At 32.1% G+C, this 19640-nt stretch overlaps 1 protein-coding gene across 1 annotated transcript; it reads right to left on the bottom strand.

Annotated features, from left to right (window-relative positions):
- Positions 1-3675: 3675 nt before the first annotated feature.
- LOC128192063 (G-protein coupled receptor GRL101-like) lies at positions 3676-18442 on the bottom strand. Its single transcript, XM_052864483.1, has 9 exons — positions 18358-18442; positions 14468-14772; positions 13801-13882; positions 13001-13117; positions 12296-12774; positions 7212-8694; positions 6749-6891; positions 5053-5130; positions 3676-3921 (listed from the first exon to the last, which is right to left on the bottom strand). The coding sequence occupies exons 1-9, from the start codon at positions 18440-18442 to the stop codon at positions 3826-3828; spliced, it is 2868 nt and encodes a 955-aa protein (XP_052720443.1). The 3' UTR covers positions 3676-3825.
- Between the last annotated feature and the right edge of the window lie 1198 nt (positions 18443-19640).

Genomic DNA, 19640 nt, shown 5'->3' with positions numbered 1-19640 from the left:
GGATTAGGATTTTAAAGGTTGGTGGATTAAGGTTTTTTTTTTTAAAAATCATTATTATGAAAATTAATACAAATTGCATGCAAATGGACGTAAACATATATACATCTTCTGGAGAAGAAAAAACGATACACAAAACGAACCCTGAGAACTAACGAATCGGTCTTTCAGTCTTTTAGTTAATCTATTTGAGGAAAAAGAATCATTTGGTATCAGAGATTCTTGATAAATACAATATGTATTTTGATCTTCACGATCTTATCGTATTTGCTATTAACATATTTATTACTATTACACACCCAGTTAATTCAAAATTTCAGAGACACGTGCATGTAAATACAGGGCGTTGTTTTGTTGAAATAGGAAATTAAAAGTTGCAAAAAATCCAACTCGCAATAACATATTGTTAATAATAAAAGATATAAGTGCATAATAAAAAAAATAAACCGAATTACTAATATCTGTAAAATCCTTTTCTAGTCTACCTGACCCTTCTTAAGTATTACCGGGTATGTTGATTTTTAAGTATAAAAAGCTCTTTTTTTTAAAGTACAAGTCGAATTTTCTGAAGTTCAGTTTTTATGAAATATCACTTAAAAATTCATAAAAAACTAAATTCTCGAACATGGAAGTCAGATTTCAATCTTGTCCAATTTTGACATTACAGATGGCGTTGCTTCGTGCGCGTGCTATATAATATTTTGTGATTAACAATCATTTTCATACTGAATGATTTTTCTTTGTGTTGTAATCGACCTGGGAACTCTCGTTGTCGGAATCCATTGTGGGACAGTGTAAAGATACTATCGGGAAGCACCTTACTCCGCGGTTAACGGAAGAACAATTGAAATAAACGTCCGTATTAAAGACTGCCATCTGTTGGGGAGAGAGAGAGAGAGAGAGAGAGAGAGAGAGAGAGAGAGAGAGAGAGATCATATAGTCGAGGTGTGATTTTGGGTATCTTTCGCATACCTCACGTATGTTGTACATTGTAGAAATCAACTGTAAGAAAGATTTTTCTAGGAATTCCCTTTAGCCGAAAAATTATTAAAGTGCATGTTTTCATTCACGGTCGTGTAAGTTTAGCATTTATTATTTCCTCGGTTTCAATTAGTCTCTGTCAAAGTTAACAACCCAGACAACTGTCTGTCACTTTCTTTTAAGAGTAAAACACACAGCGGCGACGTGGCTACCCGGCTACATGGGTCAGGGGTCGCGACAGAACGTGACTTTTAGTTGCCCTAGCCCGGACATTGGAAACTGACCACATGAGGCCGCGAGATTCGTTGTGGACAGGTGAGAAGTTAACGGTGGGCACGTGTCCCCCACTCACTGACCATTTGGCCAGATAAATCGCCCGTATAATGGGAAAACCAACAATGTCCAGCGTTTAAGATAATATAGCGGTACATTAACCATCCAGGCGATGAAAGTTCCCAAAATTACACTGTAGGTAATTGCAAGAGCGATTGAAAATCCGAAATTCCAGAGAGAGAGAGAGAGAGAGAGAGAGAGAGAGAGCAAACATTTACTAAATTATACAATTTACTTATTTACTTGCTACGCTTTTGCATGACTTCTTTTGTGTAATTTAATTTTAGACTTTATAAGACAAATCGACAGTATTTTATGAAATGTTGCGACAGCACAGGGTACTAGGTGTGATGAAACGAAATTTTGTTTACTACAAGTAAACGGTGATCAATTTGAATACATGTATTTCCTGGTGTTTATCTTTACAATTAAGCTGGCTTTATGAATAATTAAAGTTAATACACTAATACAGTGTATGTTAGTAAAAAAATAATTTGTTCGCTAAAAAAACCGGATTTGAAAGCACGCACGGCTTATTTTTGTCCTATTTTTATAAAGAGAACAATGTCACAATTGTCACAATAAACATATGCAGTTACAAGTTGAATATGTCACAGTGATTATAATTGAATGAAATTAATAAAAATAACAACTAGGCGATCAAAGATCGAGGAAAAGAGAAAGGGCAAAAAAAAAAAAAGGAAAGTAGAAATATTTCATATATAATATTGTAACATATTTACTAACATATCAGAATTATTTTCAACTTCATTTTTTTTTTTCAAATTGTTTCTGATTTTGCTAACGATGTACCCGTTGAATCATCCGTGACCAACCAAACAATAATTATTAGAACTTATACTTTTTTTTGATTATTTAAGCACAACAAGCCATAAAAGTCTTTGATTAAGAAAACACAACATTTCTTCGTACTGCCCATTAATTTTTTTTTTTACTAATAAAAACAAAATCATTTCAACGATCTTCAAAAACCTTTCCTATACTTACCTGTGAAATTTAAACTTTTCTACGAGAAAATTTTCTGAAATTTACAGCTGAAATTGCGGTAATGATCTGTTTATTTTAGTATCAGTAATCATTTTCAAATTGTCATCCCTGTTATTACGTCACTGCGCCGGTGTTCAATAACTGTTGACATTTAGACCTATATAACGGTAGGTTCACCGCTATAGTACATTGCGATTTCAAGATGCCAACTACCATCATTACAGTTTCCTATAATTGCTGAAGAAATGACAAGACAGCACGTGCTGGGAGGATTAGTGTCAAACAGATGACATTGCATAACAGTGGTCAGAGAAATCAACCCAGTTGTCGTCATCACTCGGTCTTTCTCGGCTTGACGGAAAATGCCGAGTAATGTTTCGATAATCGTCATATAATAGCATATAATTACCCCTCTTTGCTCATCATAGATTAATTATTTATAACTGGCAACATTTAATTCTTTACTGCATAGAAATGGATACCAAATTAGGTGATTATCTTTTTAAGTTAAATAGTCCGAAATAGAACTCTCGCAGATTTTCAAATTTATTTTATATTCTGCCAAATAATAAAATTCTTCGTATATGTATTCAGAATTCAGATACCTAATGTCATTTTTAAACAAACAAATATTAAAAGTTTTCCTGAAACAATCATCAGTTTGACTGTATTGTCCAGTACAAGTTATGTTCATAAAATAAAAGTTGGAGTTACCGACCTTAGTGCATGGTAACTGCTTTCAGATGATGCCCTAAGATGTAAATTATTTTTTTCTTGCGTTGAAGTGTTTGAAGGCAATTCATATCAAACTGTTTCCAAACTAATGTGTTTTATTCACGAAAAAGAAACCCTTTAATTTGCTTTTTATTGCTATTTTGTCAAATCCATTCAACAAAAATATTTAAAATTCGACATATCTGTAGTACTAGTATTCTACTTATGAACAGATATAAATATACTTTATGAAAAAAGGCATCTTTAACAAACATTTGCCTAATTACCAACAACTTCTTAATTTTTTCAGTTTTTTATCATTGGTGTTAATTTCTTTGTGCACGACCAGGCACAATCTAGTTTGATGAACGAATAACCTGTGACAACTTTCTTCATTGTTTGACAAGAAAAAAGGTAAGCAAAGTAAATTCAAGTAAAAGTTTTCCAGCTTGTGCTTTAATTTTAGCCATTTCAATCACATTGGCCATAACAGATTTGACGAACATTTATTGCAAGAGTCAACAACCTTTGTAAGTGTATGTTGATTATTTAGACCATATATCCAGTGGGGTTTTTATTTTTCGCTTGCTGCAAAATTTGCAAAAAATAAAGTAAACATGAAAACCTTTTTATTAGCATAATATACATTTTGCAATTTAAAAAAAAAATGATCTAGCACACATACAAAAATGTTCGGATAAATATGAGAGAGATAAAAGATTAAAGTGAAAATATTCCGGATACATGGTTACTGATCGATTTTGTTTTTTAAATTTATACCATATTAATCAATCACATATATTCCTCAGCGAGGGCTTCCGGTCGTTCTGGCGATGGCGTCATGCAATCTTCAGATTGTCCCGACGTTCCTTCATCAACAAGTGACACCTGGATTTTAATGAGATTGATATGTACATGTATAATCTAAACGCAAAAATACATTTTATAATTATCAGACAAACTACTAGCGTCTTCATTAAATAATACTGGTAACATAAATGATCATATTTTATTCCAATAAGATCCAGTTGTACACATTATTAGTCTTGAACATATTACTGAAACAGTTTTACGTCTTAATAGCATGTCTGTTGGTTGTCTATTTATTTATACAGCTGTTGACAGATTGCATGCGCGAAACTAGAAGGGAGCAGGAGGGTCCGGACCCCCCCCCCCCCCCCCCGCCTCCCGGCTGAAAAATTCAAATTTGCTTAGTAAAATTAAAATGTCTCGGACCCCCATCTTCCCCGGAAAAGTTAAAAACACTTCATACCCACCTTTGAAAAATTTCTGGATTAACTTTTTCTTAGTGTCGTTACATCTTTCCAAAGACTACTGATAATTCAAAGGGGCATGGGCACGATTTTGGTCAAAAATTATTTTTCCGTTTTAATATTTACAATGTTTCTGAAGGTCATTTTTAATAGGCAACCGAAATTTGAGTGTCATTTGTTGAGTTATAATCGAGTTACAGAGCTTGAAATTCTTCGCTATGTAAACAAAGCGTTTGTTAACATTTTGAACGTTGAAGTCAAAATTTCAGTTTTAAATCTAAATCGAATGTGCTAAACGTTAGGAACTGTTTATCTATGCTTAAGATAAATAAAAAGATAGACAAATAAGCTGGAAAAAGATTTTTTACTGGTATATTGAACCTATGTAAACAAAAACAGGGCACGGGCCTTGTTTACATGCCACAGAATTGTGAGCCCTGTATCTCGCTTATAACTCTACGACTGACTCTCAAATTTTATTTGATCATTAGATATGCACTTCTAAAGCGTTGTAAATAATAAAATCATAAAAATAGAATTTGACCAAAATCGTGACCATGTCCCATTAAGTAATTGTGACTCGACAAAATCATGCAAAACCCATATTACCATAAAAATTATTTATAATGACCTTTTCAGTATTCCATCTTGTCGCAAATTTTATCCAATACAAAACGGCACAATGTGTGGAAGCCACATGTAGAAGTGTTCATAAAGACTAAAGACACAGAAATGTATAACAAACCTGGTTTATTTCGCCGAGGTTTTGATCTTCCTTTGTACATGTACTTGAACTATTAGTTCTTTGCTGTAAGTGTTCGTTCTGTCAATAAAGCACAGTGTACGAGTCAAGCTTCAACAAAACAAGTAGAATGAGTCAAAGCCTTAGTAAAACAAGTTGTACGTGTAAAAAAGAACCATTCAGTACAAAACGTTTTACGAGCCAAAACTTCATTAAAACAAGTTGTACGAGTCAAAACTTCATTAAAACAAGTTGTACGAGTCAAAACTTCATTAAAACAAGTTGTACGAGCCAAAACTTCATTAAAACAAGTTGTACGAGTCAAAACTTCAGTAAAACAAGTTGAACGAGTCAAAGATTCAATAAAACAAACTATAAGTTTGCGAATTAGACCTTTGATTGAAATTGTTTACACGTACTTAATAAGATATATTTTTCAAATTCTGAAGAAAAAAAAAAACGCCGACCCTATATTTTAAATACAATATATTGTTTTTCATTATCATCACTGTAATTTGAAAAGTAATTTGTTTTCATTCTGAGTAAAAATATCATACTTAAAATCATTATTCCAAATGAATTCCTTGAAATACTTAAAAAGTAAACCATTCACCTATTTTTTTTTTAAATGGGAAAATATTACTACAATCGAACCTCTATAACATGCAATGGATGATTTTTCATTATCACCAGTGAATTTTTTTTTCATTTTGAGTAAACACCACTCTTTAAATCATTATTCCAATTAAACAAAAAACAATTGATTTTAATGTGCAAGCATATAGCTCACTTATGGGTGTATCAAAATTCATAAAAGCCACAAACAATGTTAGCATTAGTCTGGATAAAATATTGACAATTTAAAAATGGTTTGTTTTAAAAATACGTATAAAAAATCCAACACCTCATGCTTAGAAATGCATTCACAACGTTCTAATGACTTTTTGGCATGTGATTAGATATCATTTCCAAATGGTAATATATGTTTACCGTGCGTCCTATATAGGATATAAAAAATTAATTAAAAATCAAAGTACTGAAGTACCGACAGAAGTTGATTTTATTTATAATTATTTAATCTCAAATCAACGATATGTAATTTTGCATGACAAGTAGATTCTTAGCTGTATTTGAATAATTACACACATTTTTTTCTTATTCTGAATCCTTGTGCTTTTCCGACTTAAATTCCGAGGTATAGATAGAAAACCCCATATGAATCATGTTAGGTAATATTAAAGTTAGAATCCACGCAATCAAACTCTTCTATGCATCACCTATCAGTAATTGAAATGTTTCTAGAAGTTTGTATCCAACCAATTTTGTAACAAACATATAATAAAGTCTTGTTCACGCCAGTACTGGTTCTCGATATCTTTAGATTGGATAGTCTCCCCTTGATTCCAAGCTGTAGAAATCCAGTCTATTTGTACTCTGGCGTAAGAATACAAACGACTACAAAAATATCTAAATTGGCCATACCATTTTTAAAAACTGACTACTTTTAAAGTATTTATAAATAAGTTTCCATGAAAAACAACGCTTCTGAATACATTATATCGAATTTATCGATTATTTTCAAGTATAGAGTCTTGTCAGCTTTGATTTGTGCTTAGGTCCAAACACTGTTTTACATCCGGTTTTCCAGGATAACTGCATTAGAAAGTTGATTAAAATCAAAATATGAGAAATTTCATACCTTATATGCTTTCCCTCTTCGTCTCAGTATTTCAGAAAACGTATAGATCATAGGGTTCAAGGCCGAGTTGATGGGGAGTACAACGACAATGACCCAGGCGTACACCTGTGCTGTGACATCAGTGCCCTTGAAGGTTAGTAGGCCTACATTAAATTCGAAGAAAAAACATGGAGCAGTTTTAATAACAGTTTGATATTAACTAGAATTTCAATTTTATCATTACAAATTATATGTCGTGTTTATCAATTACTTATTGCATGTAAAACAGCGAAAACTTGATTACCTGAGGGTTGGATATGTATATTTATTAGGTAACATATGATATACAAGCAAATCTCCTGTTATTCTTATCATAATACATGTATTTTGTAAAAATCATCAGGTAATATCTAAGTCATTTAATTATAGTACTCGCGTAATATAAGGAATTTACAGTGTTTTGATTCTATGATCAGTGACTTACCAATTACACCAACAGGTATCCAGCACAACATATCTGTAATGGCGACAGCAACAAGTGTCTTGGCCAAGTTAATTTCTCTCCTTCTTTGTGCAGAATGGCTGGAGTTAACATTCACTCCCATTCTCACAACAGTGGCAAATATAACCAACTGCCCCACAAATATCGCAATGAAAATAAGAAAGTTGGCACCAACAAATAATGCCATGGAATACTCCCATCCTGGCTTACGGTACACTGACAGAGGTAGAGAGATACAAATACCCGAACTAGAATAGTAATTCTCAAAATAACCACTTCCAAAGAGTGGTAACAGAGAGAGAAATAATGATATAGTCCATACTGTACCGGTCATAATTTTTGAAACGAAGTTACTTCTCTGCAGACTTGACAATGGATCTCGTATGATGATTATTCTGTCAATGGTGATCAAGAGAACAAACAGAGCGGAGGCTTCGCTTGAAAGAGTAGCCAGAACACCAGCAACAGTACAGATGTGACTGTGTCTCCATCCTTCGTCCTCAAAACCGTAACGACCACTGAACTTTAAATTAGCTCCGGCTATGATATACAGGTATACTCCCATCAGAAAGTCTGCAATGCTTAGATTGGTGGAATAAATTACGAAAGAAGAGAGACTTCTAGACTTCAAATTAAAACCCCTATAAAATGGACCGAAAAGATTTCCAAAGACGGCTAAAAGAGCAATGTACCAAATAAGTGTACTAAGTAGTGGGGTGTCAATTAAATTGTTGCATGAGGATATATCATTCACCGGTGCAGTGCATTGTATTTTGCCTACTGTTTTAGGTTGCGCGCAACATAAAGTGTAGGAATCGACTCGAAGATGCTCAATGCTTATCAACCCGTCAAACATTTCTTCCACAACTTTTATATAATTGTTCTGAAGATAAAGATATTGAAGACTTGAAAGACTAATAAAAAGGTTTAGTTTTACAGAATGAAGGTGATTGGATGATAAGTCCAATAAATGCAATTTTGATACAAATGAAAAGGCGTTTTCATGAATTTCCGAAATACGATTTCTAGAAAGCTTTAGGTAAAGAAGATTAGGAAAGTCGCTAAAATCGTATTCATCTATAACAGTGATATAGTTATCTGAAAGATCTAAATAAATTAACCGAGCTTCTGATTGCCGCAAATCGCTTGTGAACCTAATTTCTTCAATATTATTATTCTGAAGATGCAAGTTTTGAACAAAGGATATATAATGCCATGTTGAGAGATTATTATGACTAAGATCTAAAGTTACTGTCATTGTAAAGGCCAAAGGTTGAACATCTAAATTACAAAAGCTTAGATTAACTATAGTGTGTTCAAATACTGCTACCATAAAAGGAAATCCCCAGGTTTCAGACAGGTCAGCGTGAACCCCTTCAAGAATATTGAGTCTTTTTGGATTATAAACAATGCTCTTGTGAACGAAAAATTCAAAGCTGTGAACCCATTCGGGAGAAAAATTAAACTCAACTAGATCTCGTTACGAGTAACGAGTAGGTCTTCCGTCCGATTTTGTTTTCATATGATACGATGAAATATCGATATTCTCTGCCAAATCTGCGATCTTGGTGAATCTAGGTTTTTTGTCTCGAGACCGAAAACGGACGAACAAAAGAGGTTTATGAAAATAAAAGCTAGGGTTTTTTATACATATGTTTAGTGTACACTACTGTTAATTATAGCAGATGAAACACCAAAGATAATCAGTTAAAATTGTGAAAAAAATGAATTGTTTGAACTCTTCTGGTGAGTACCGGAAGTGACGGTTGACAAAAGAAAACCCGTTAAATATATCTTCAATCGATTGTCTATCATTTATAAAAGTTTGTGTCTCAATCACTTACAGTGACTAAAATCTCGCTGGTATCAATTTTGTAAAAAAGGCTAAGTACCAAAGATATTTGAAATCTTGCTTGTTTTCAAGTTATCTGTAATATAGTTTACGAGTGTCTTGGCTCCTCATTTAAGGGGCCAGCCCCTTTTTCTTGAGTTCAATCGAAAGTTCTCACGAATACTAACATTTTTTGTTCTTACACCCATCTAAAATTGTTGTTCATTTTTGAGATACAAATGATTGAATATTTTAGGGGCCAGCCCTATAGATCCTTAATGGGGACAGACTTTGGAGTTTTGATTAGTGGAATTGATTAGAATCATCAATGCAAACATTTTCTTTTCTACATTGCCTAACAAAATATGTCTCCTTCTCTAGATATATTGCATCAAAGTTTGAGTACTTTGGCCCCTTAAAATCCCTAATTACGTCATAAATGGGGGTGAAAATGATTTTACCTGATAAATATTGCTACAATCAACAACTTTGCTTCTATATTGCATTACAAAATTTTGATCGTTTTTAAGTTATTTGCAATAGAGTTTACGAGTGACTTGGCCCCTAATTTAAGGGGCCAGCCCCTTTTTCTTGATTTTGTTGGAAAGAACGTTTAATTATCTACTATTTTTGTTATATATGTCTTAACAAAATATCAACTGATAAAAAGATACAGATCAAAACGTATGAAGAATTTGAATGAAAATTCGTACCCAATTTTCGTGCCTAGGCGTGCTCCAAAAAATGGCGCCACTGGCGTAAAACAAAATAATAGTGCACAACTTCAGACTATAGACTACCTATCCTGAAAATTTCATAGTCATATCTCTGATAGTTTCTGAGATCAGCTCTGCACAAAATAGGTCGTAAAAATGTACAAAATGGCCGATAAATCGGTACCGGAAGTGCCAACAGGAAAAATCTCAAAAACGTATGAAGTTTACATCAAGACTCATCTTCTCTGAAAAAATGGTCGAAATCGGTCGAATAGTTTTCGAGAAATCTCGTGCACAAAATTTGTGGAAAAAAATAATAATAATAACTAGATACGATCTCGTTACGAGTAACGAGTAGGTCTTCCGTTCAATTTTTAAACGATACGATTAAAATATCAATAAAATTTCTGAATTCCACCTCAAACACTCCCTTTCAGATAATGTATACGATTGTCAATATCCTTTAAAATGCATAAGAAAAAGTGTGGATTTTTCACATTTTGCATATTAAAGATTTAAGAGTTTAGTCCCCTAAAATCAATAATTACGTCATCAATGGGTGTGGCAATGCGTTTTACAAACTGATATCGTTATGATCAACAACTTTGTTTCTGTAATGCATAATAAAATCTTTATGGTTTTTAAGGTGTATGAAAAAGACGTTACGAGTGGCTTGGCCCCTAATTTAAGGGTCCAGCCCCTTTTTCTTGAATTCGGTCGAAAGGTCTCACAAATTCTAACATTTTTTGTTATTACACCTATCAAAAATTGTTGATCATATTTGAGATACAAATGATTGAATATTTAAGGGGCCAGCCCTCTAGATCCTTAATGGGGACAGATATTGGTGTTTTGATTGATGGAATCGATTAGAATTATCAACGCAAGCATTTTCTCTTTTACAAAGCTTAACAAAATATGTCTCCTTCTCTAGATATATTGTCTCAAAGTTTAAGTAATTTGGCCCCTTAAAATCCCTAATTACGTAATAAATGGGCGTGGCAATGATTTCTCCTGATAGATATTGTTACGATCAACAACTTTGCTTCTATAATGCATTACGAAATCTTTATCATTTTTAAGTTATCTGTAATAGAGTTAACGAGTGTCTTGGCCCCTAATTTAAGGGGCTAGCCCCTTTTTCTTGATTTTTTTGAAAATGTCTTAAGAATACTAACATTTTTTGTTCTTACACCCATCTAAAATTGTTAATCACTTTTGAGATACAAATGTTTGAGTATTTTAGGGGCCAGCCCTCTAAATCCTTAATGGGGACACAAATTCGTGTTTTGATAAGTGGAATCAATTTAAATCATAAATTCAAACATTTTTTCTTCTATGATGTCTAACAAAATATTTCTACTTTTCTAGTTATAGTGCGTCAAAGTTTAAGTACTCTGGCCCCTAAAAATCCCTAATTACGTAATAAATGGGCGTGGCAATGATTTTTCCTGATAGATATTGTTACGATCAACAACTTTGCTTCTATAATGCATTACGAAATCTTTATCATTTTTAAGTTATCTGTAATAGAGTTAACGAGTGTCTTGGCCCCTAATTTAAGGGGCCAGCCCCTTTTTCTTGAATTCAATCGAAAGGTCTTACAAATTCTAACATTTTTTGTTCTTACATCTATTAAAAATTGTTTATCATTTTTGAGATACAAATGTTTGAATATTTAAGGGGCCAGCCCTCTAGATCCCTAATGGGGACGGAAATTCGTGTTGTGATAAGTGGAATCGATTTAAATCATAAATTCAAACATTTTCTCTTCTACGATGTCTAACAAAATATTTTTACTTTTCTAGTTATATTGCGTCAAAGTTTAAATACTCTGGCCCATAAAAATCCCTAATTACGTAATAAATGGGCGTGGCAATGATTTTTTCTAATAGATATTGGTACGATCAACAACTTTGCTTCTATAATGCATTACAAAATCTTTATCGTTATTAAGTTATTTGTATTAGAGTTTATAAGTATTTTGGCCCCTAAATAAAGGGGCCAGCCCCTTTTTCTTAAATTTGTTGGAAAGAACTTTTGATTATCTACCACTTTTGTTATATATGTCTTAACAAAATATTAACTGATAAAAAGATACAGATCAAAATGTATGAAGTTTTTGATGCAAAATTTGTATCCAATTTTCGAGCCTAGGCGAGCTCAAAGGAATGGCGCCACTGGCGCAAAAAAATACGTTCTGCACATCTTCAAACTATGGTCTACCTATCCTGAAAATTTCATATTTATATCTCTTATAGTCTCTGAGTTTATGTCTGCACAAAATGGGTCGTAAAAACTTACAAAATCGGCCGTAAATCGGAACCGGAAGTGACGATTTCAAAATTTCAAAAAACTTCTAGAATTATGACCACTGGCAATCATCTGTGAAAAAATGGTCGAAATCGGCCGAATAGTTTTCGAGATATCGCGTGCACAAATTTTGTGGAAAAAAATAATAATAATAATAATAAGAAACAGTACGAAAACAATAAGGTCTTCCGTTGGAAACGGAAGACCTTAACAAAGGTACAGTTAAAAATGCGCACAAATCGAAGGTAGTTAAATCTGTCACCTATATAAACAATATCGATACTACTATTGCTTATCGTCAATATTTGTAACCTAACATCAGAGGTAATCTGCAACATATTCAATTTACTGTCTATTACATTAATTTCTTTCAAGTTTGAAAAACTGTCATTAAATTCTAAGGAATCTTGCATTAAACCAAATACAGTAATAGAGGTTGCATACACAGGTACATCACCAGTTGTACATGTGAACGAAAGGCCAGAAGAGGTACAGTTAGTGGGGCAAGAGTACATGGAATCGTTGGTGGCACAATTTGAACAAAAATCTGTTGTCTTCCAACTATTCGAACTGAAAGCATTTGAAGCACATGCTTCCTGATCATTGGTGCCTCCATTATCAAGAATGTCTGTATTACCTCTGGACGTATTGCAATCTTTGCAAATTGCTTCAAGAATTTCGAAATCTGAAATGGATAACAAATCATTTATAATGTACGTGGTTTAGTGCGCGTTTATACGTCCTAGAATTTATTTTTAATATATCACTACGAATTAAAAGCAAAAGTTACAATTTTGAGCTAGGCAAAATGCTACTGTTAAGACACTTCTAGTTGTCTTTAAAACAATATTTTGTATGATTCAGTATTTTTTAACGTCAACATTAACAAAATATTTTGAATGTTGTTTTACCACAATTGTTTTCGTCTTCTCCACCCAAACAGTCAGGTTCAAAATCGCACACGTTATAGATTGGGATACATTCATCGCGATTGGGTGAACATAGAAATTCATTTGGACTGCAAAGCTCTATAAAGTCAGAGAATATACATGTACTGGTATACACGTGTTACTAGTGTCCTTTCTGATATATTTCATTTTATCAAATCAAATATACAACATGACTACTTTAAGTAGTCATGTTGTATATTTGATTTGATAAAATGAAATATATCAGAAAGGACAATAGGCAGGACGCGCTACGTATATAAATTTAAAGTGACACTCTGACAACAAATTTGACTTTACGGAAGAGATGCAAATATTTCATACAGTACTATTACATGTTCTTTTTTAGAAAGAACATTAGTATTCTGTAAGAAAGAGTTTGAAATGAGAGATAAATAATGTACTTATTGATAATACAATAAATGAAATATTGATCAAGGTCAACATCTAGTAAAAAGGTGTTTTGAGATTGATATAGAAAATGATTCTATTTTTCCTTTTCATTTGAAATCAAGCAAAAGAAATATGATACCTATATTTACTTCAAAGAAGGTGTCAAAAACTAAATAATCCTTTTCTTAAAGAATTTACATTTATGTTGTCAAACTTACATGTAATCAAAGAGCACTTATAATTATAAACAATTGAAAAAAAAACCCTTTAATTGCTTTAAAATATGATGTTAAACTTAACTTATAAAGCTTTTCAAGAACCGCTTGATTAAAATTTTAGTGACATAGATAGCCACATATAAATCTACTTACCACAGAGTCCTGAAGTAATTGTAATGTTGTCGATCATAACTAATCCATAATCACCATGCGACTGAAGAACTCGGAAAACAAGCTGAAAAAATGGCATCGTTTAGCATTTGCTAATCATTGCTAATGCTGAATGTATTTTTAAAGAGGATGTCGATTTTTTTCTTTTCGTTGTAATATAGGATTTAACATATTTGTTATTATAGCATTTAATGATTTGTTTTACTGTCGTTGCGCCAATAAATTTCCATCAGTGAACACACAGACTGAATATGTCTCTTCAGCTAATTTTTTCAGTGCTTACGTTTAAAAACATAAATTACGAGCTATTATTGCTAATATCAGAGAAGGTGAAACAACAACAGCAAAATAAGGCCTGTCAACGTTAGAAAAAAAATGTAAAGATGTAACCTATTGAATTGACTAGAGTTGCACAAAATATGAATGCAAATACATGTACAATTATATTTTATTAAACATTTGCAACTGATTTTTAGTATTCATTTTTTAAATCAAATAATTGAGAACTTGAGACGTTTTTTCTCGCTATATTTGCAGCATTGAAAAGCAAGCTGTCGGAGAAACGAGTGATATTAAAATATGAAGATTTGGTTGATTTATAAGGAAGAATGCTTGTATCGTATGAATATAAAACAAGCGTTAGGCTTACCTTGAACTCGAACCCAACTGGAAGGTTTACCGATGATTTGCTAAATTTTACAGAGGAAGAGTTTCCATGGGCATCTAAATAGTTCGATAAATCATAAGGTTCAAAAAAGTCAGTTATGTAGGCAAGGACCAAAGCTGTGTCACCGAGGACCAGATGGTTGTAGTGAAGGCATCGATACTCCATTGACATGGGAATCTTTGGGCTAATCACATCAGTTATCCCTCCTTTTTGGATTAATTTTTCTGTTGCTAAAACTTTTGTGAAGTCTAGTTGTTTAATTCTTTGACTCAAGTATTCAGGAAAGCCTAAACATTTTTAAAGGATTAAAAGTTTTCAAGCTTTTGCATAAACGGCGCCATAAAATAAACATCATCATTTTTCTGTAATTGTTTGTTGTTTTATAATTTTCCGTGAATCCAAATGCCCACAATTTAGAAATATGACATCACAAAGTTAACTTTTCCCCGCCAATTTTCCATTTTTAGCATTAAAAGGCTTGTTTTTCGACAAATTTTCTTTCAGAAAATATTGAGTACATGCTTGAACAAACAATATATTTTCATTAGAGGTATATCTTTCCAAGACTAATAAAGGAACAAAAATATTTTCCTTGTTTAATGAAAAAAGATAAAAAAAAAGAGTCAATTTTGAATGATTTTATAAAAATTGCGTAACTTATAAGTCCTAGAGTGCCAGTGAGTGCAAACAATTTAAATAGATCGGTAAAAAGTACATGTTATAACAATAACGTAAAAAAATTAATGTGCCTGAGAAACTTTAAAAATTGACGAATTTGGGGCCAAATATGACCGATATCATATATGGTTCTTTTCAACCTGTTGCTTAAAAATCTATTTTCTATACGTTGGATTTTTTGCAGGAATTAAGCATGCTTGGAATCATGAGTAGGAATAAAGACAATTGTGCACTCGTACCCTTGCCAGATCAGATTTTTGTCATCCTGCACTGTACCATGTACTTTACTGTGCTGTAACCCACCCCGTGTCATGTGACGTGATGTAATACAGCATAAGTTATGTGTTTGCAATGAACAGGAATATTGCTCTTTCTTTGTTTGAAACGCCCGACACGATTAAAGATTAAAGAGAAATTTCATTTGGTGGTCGGTTTCCATATCTCTGTTGACTTTCGGTGACCATTATATGGTATTCATATTTTTGTTGATTATGCTTCATTAAAATACATGTTTTATATACATAATTATATGATTTTAATAGTCTTTGGCGATACTTTATTTCGCCTCACCTTAATAATATATGGAGTTAAATAACAGTCAGACGCAATGTAGATGTCGGTTTATGTTAAAGCATTCTCAGTGTTCTGATTTCTATATATCTACTTTTTCTTTTTCTTTCTTGCGATATATTGTCATGGCATGTTGAAACCAGGAAAACAAAGACGAGAATTAGTCAAGGATATTAAACGATTAATTCTTAATCAACTTTTTCTCTGTGATTCTTTACAGCTAATTCCTCATGTTTTTTGAAACATAAACTTGTGTAGCATAACTTCACCAAACGCTTTTAAACAGGTGAAAGTGTCGCTCTATCTTATATGAATAATAAAGGTACTGGTACAAGATGCACAGTTAAATCACTGCAGTTTGATGTATTGAACTTCATACCTTTATTATGCGTATTAATTTCTGCTTTTTTACATTTGAAAATTATTTATTATGTATTTGAGATACACTTGTAAACAATATTTCGTCATTTGTATAATAATTTCTTAAATTCATATTATTCGTAAATTTGTAAAGGAATGATGTATTTACATTTAGGTTGGCATTGTGCATGTATACCCTTACAAAAGTCATTTCATCCCTGAATCAGAAAAACAATTTTCAAATTCCGTCCTTATTCTTCACTGTGTAACTCTGAAATTGTATTTAGCCAAGATCAGATCTGAGAGATATGGTGTTAATTAAGAAATTTTATGTATCTTTTTTCTTCTTATCACATTATACACACAATGATCAGAAATATTGTGGAAGTATGAATAGGCATCTTGCAAAATCGATGTGAACAAATATTAAAACTCCTAATCAAAGTTACGTACCGATCAAGTTAATGGAACGAATTTGTTTGCGTTTCCATGGATCCGTGGATTGGAACAATGTATTAGTTGCGCAATTATAAAGATCTCCTAAAATACCACATACAATTAAGTTACGCTCCAGAAATACGGAATCTTCATGTACAGTCCATCCGCATGTATTCAGTTCAAAATCACAGTTTCCTGAAAAAAAATGTTTGATGCTGACACTAAGCAACATTCTGGACATTCAGGTATACAATGGCAAAATTCATAAATATATATGTTGAAAGTGGAATATTTTAGCTTTATAAATTGAAGATAGGATTCTTGGTATTGAACATCTACAAATGAACTCAAATATTTCTCCACAACATTACAATTACTTTTAAAAATGTTCAATAAAAGTTTGAAATGTGAACTTTTGTTGTATTTTTGATTTCCTCTGTTCATCATTTTGTCTCTAGCATAAAATTGAAAGAAAGGGAACCTTAATGCACTATGTTTTGACTTGTTTTGTTAATATTAATTGCATTCAAGGTATCTGGAACATGTGGTTGTATGAAAATTTCTTAAGAAGTTTTTGTCATTAAAAGTTATTGACCAAACTTATTCAGAAATGCAAGTGAAGGGTAATTAGAGGTCCTCCTATTGAACTTTTGCCATAAAAATACAAGTTTTTCCTATACGACGTGTTGTTATATCTTCAATAAATCAAAATATTCTCATCCCTTTTTATCTAATAATCGCTGACGAAGAATTAGATTAAATTGTACAGCAGTCAAAAGAAGCTATGCACTAAAAGGGTCTTGCTTCTACTGCTTTTAACAAAGCGGGAAATTGCATTCGAGGAAATTATGAATACAAAAAAATAATTAAGATAGATCGGTCCCTTAAGTCATTATGCACAAACTTCAAATTATAAATTGTCCGTTTTATCATGCAAATTCTGCTATGAGTGCATAACTTATATGCTCAGTTACTCTCAAGAAACGAGATAAAAAGGTATTTTGCCTTGAATGGGCAAATGGGAAAGTCCAAATTAGATTACTTGCATCGAGCAAATGGTATTCCTATTATAAGATTCTCGACCAAAGTTAAGCGGACATATGCATGTCTTTCTATTTCTATATAGAGTTATTTATTTCTTTCTTTTTTATTTAACAAATGAATATTTTCATAGATATTGAATCATTAATCTTAAGATATCCACGCTTAATGTTAAATATGCCGTAAGGAATACCCCACTTCGTATTTGTTTATACTTAATATATTTTATATATGTCCCTGGCATGGAAATAGTGCTGTGCTATTTTCTAATAGGTAAGGTCGTTTTGAAATGTTTTGCTTAGTATGTTTGCCCTAAAACAATAAGACGCGTTTTACTAGAATTTTATCTACTTCCATGAGAGCTATAATGGAGGGAGAGAGTATTAAGGAACTTCTTACTAAATTTTATGTAGTGCAATCATTTTTTAACAACCCCGTGATGTCAATGAATTGTTATGAGTTATCATAAGAAGTTTTCTTTCTCTGATCTAGTTTCATATGAAACCCATTAAAGATGATCGAGACATCAGTGTGTCTAACGTGTATATATGTATACTTTGATAATAACAGCAGAAGGTAAGAGCCTTTGATTTAAATTAATGAATGTGTTAACTTTTTTCATGTATAACGCATTTTAAAATCGTTGATATTTCTAAAACATTCACTAAGGCGGCCTCGGATCTAATAATGATAAACTGAATAAAATTTTACTTCGATAGAAATCGGCTGAATAAAAAGTAACTTTTTATGTTATACATGTCTAAATAAAAATACATTCTACTTACCTATATTTTCTGAATTATAAACAGCAGCGGGTGTACAGGCGATGAAGAGGCTTAGAACAACAAATGATTCCGTGCGGATTCCCATTTTCACTTTGTTCAATAGCACTGGTTGTTCCTTAAACACTAAGTACTAGTATATGAAGACTATGAAACAAATCGTTGCCTTTGAAAAATCAATTGATGAAATTTATGTTTGTTTCTTAAAATTTTAGTATAAAAGAGAGCGATGCAACGCTTCAGTTGATTCGTTTTGAATATATTCTATATTTCAGTAATGTTCTCTCCATTAAAACAGAGGGCCCTTTAAAAGCGTTTCGTCGTCAATATAAAATAACTAATATACAATGTGATCGATTATTTTAAAACAATCTATTTTAATACAGATTCTGGCAAACCATATACATGTATGTCCATGTAGTCTCCAAGATGTAGCGGACTTATTCTTGAATCACAAACTTGGTTTCAATTGCATTTCAGGTATGGAAAGGTTTTAGAGTTGTTCACAGGGACACATGTGTCTCTCATTTTTTACTTGGCGTCATGCTGTTGTTGTTGATACTCATGACAAATATTATTCCTTTATTTGGAAAGAGACATTAACATTGAGTGTGGTCTTGAATTTTTCATCGAAAACATTTCGTAAATTGTCCTCGTTTCTGACTTCAAAAAATAATTATTTATTATGCATTATGCCAAATTAATTTTAAAAACCTATGTATATGTATTCTATTCTAGATTCTCAGATGCCAAGTTGTCCTGTAATGTAAAAGATAAAGTCCCTTTGATATATTTGTTTAATAAGTGTTGACACAGAAAAAAAATTGTGTTAAATTGAAAATTAGTAGGTAAACAAACAAATCTCACGTCCAGTTACTGTAGTCTTTTGTATGCCTACATGTTGATTATTGAGAAAAAAATTCTGCATAAAAGTCTTGGTACTAGTCTTATGTAAACGACACTTTTTACGTTTTAAAAATGATATGTTATTTAATTTTATGATTATTTTGAAACATTTCAATGAATGTAAGATTTAAAGTGGCTGGTCAATCTTTTGAAACGTTACAGTTTACGATAACATTTTTTTTAATTTGCTCAAATTCTAATGTTTGTTACTTTTGATCATTTTTAAATATAATTATGTGATAATGATTTTGCTTACTAGGATTAATATGCCACATCAATACGGTGGGTAATTTTGCCTTTTCTTAATATGTTGATAAAACCATTAGTATTGCATAACATTTTATGACGATATAGAAATCAAATATTTTATCCATGTTTAT

The sequence above is a fragment of the Crassostrea angulata genome, chromosome 1 (assembly GCF_025612915.1).
Source record: "Crassostrea angulata isolate pt1a10 chromosome 1, ASM2561291v2, whole genome shotgun sequence".
NCBI lineage: Eukaryota > Metazoa > Mollusca > Bivalvia > Ostreida > Ostreidae > Magallana > Magallana angulata.
This window is presented reverse-complemented; position numbering and strand designations above follow the sequence as displayed.

What these genes read in the sequence shown, in the direction of transcription:
- LOC128192063 (XM_052864483.1), bottom strand. Translation starts at nt 18,442, where the DNA reads ATGGGAATCCGCACGGAATCATTTGTTGTTCTAAGCCTCTTCATCGCC. An exon ending in TTAACTGTACCTTTGTTAAG is followed by an intron (nt 8,695 to 12,295) that starts GTCTTCCGTTTC and finishes GATCTAGTTGAG; the next exon opens with TTTAATTTTTCTCCCGAATG. An exon ending in GATACCTGTTGGTGTAATTG is followed by an intron (nt 6,892 to 7,211) that starts GTAAGTCACTGA and finishes AATTTAATGTAG; the next exon opens with GCCTACTAACCTTCAAGGGC.